General features: G+C 72.3%; 1 protein-coding gene across 1 annotated transcript in view; it reads right to left on the bottom strand.

The window, feature by feature from the left end:
• NEURL2 (neuralized E3 ubiquitin protein ligase 2) overlaps nt 1-541 on the bottom strand; it is a gene marked incomplete at its 5' end in the record, with an annotated part of 3,020 nt that overhangs the window by 2,130 nt on the left and 349 nt on the right. The window contains 1 exon segment of the mRNA XM_035896149.1: nt 324-541. This exon segment is cut by the window's right edge and continues 49 nt beyond it. Within this exon segment, the coding sequence (XP_035752042.1) occupies nt 324-541 (218 nt within the window).

The following is a 541-nucleotide window of genomic DNA, read 5'->3' as shown; positions in this document are numbered from 1 at the left end:
CGCAGCCCCCGGCCCGGGGCAGCCCAGAACACCCACCCCCCATCGCTCCGCTCAGGAAGGGCGGCCGGGCTGGGCTCTGTCCCGCCACCGCTGCTGGGAGCTGGTGCCAGCTCTCCCCCGGCCCCGGCGCAGCCCCGTGCCCGTCGGTGGGAGCATGGGGTCTCACCCACGCACTGCAGGGGCCAGGGGCTCTCTTGTGCCCTCTGCCCCGTGGCCCTCTGCCCCTGGCACATGCTGACACTCCCACTGTTGGGGTGACCCCACCGGAGCCCCCCCCGGCTCCTGGCCTGTGCAGGACGTGCCCAGGGCAGGCAGGTACCTACAGCCGTATTCCACTGGGATGACCCGGACGCTCTTGGTGGAGGCAAAGACGTCAACCACGGCGTAGAGCGGGCGGGCGGTGGGCAGGTGCCTGGCGCTCGGCCCCATGTCCTCTCCGTTGATGACGATGTGCATGTCGGCGGTGCCGTCGGGCTGCGGGGCGTACAGCACGCCGATCCGGCTGCGCCGGGCGGTCGCAGGCAGCACGTTCGCCTTGTAC

This window comes from Egretta garzetta, unplaced genomic scaffold (assembly GCF_000687185.1).
Source record: "Egretta garzetta isolate BGI_Z169 unplaced genomic scaffold, ASM68718v1 scaffold356, whole genome shotgun sequence".
NCBI lineage: Eukaryota > Metazoa > Chordata > Aves > Pelecaniformes > Ardeidae > Egretta > Egretta garzetta.
Note: the sequence above shows the minus strand (reverse complement) of the source record. Positions and strands in the feature narration are given on the sequence as shown.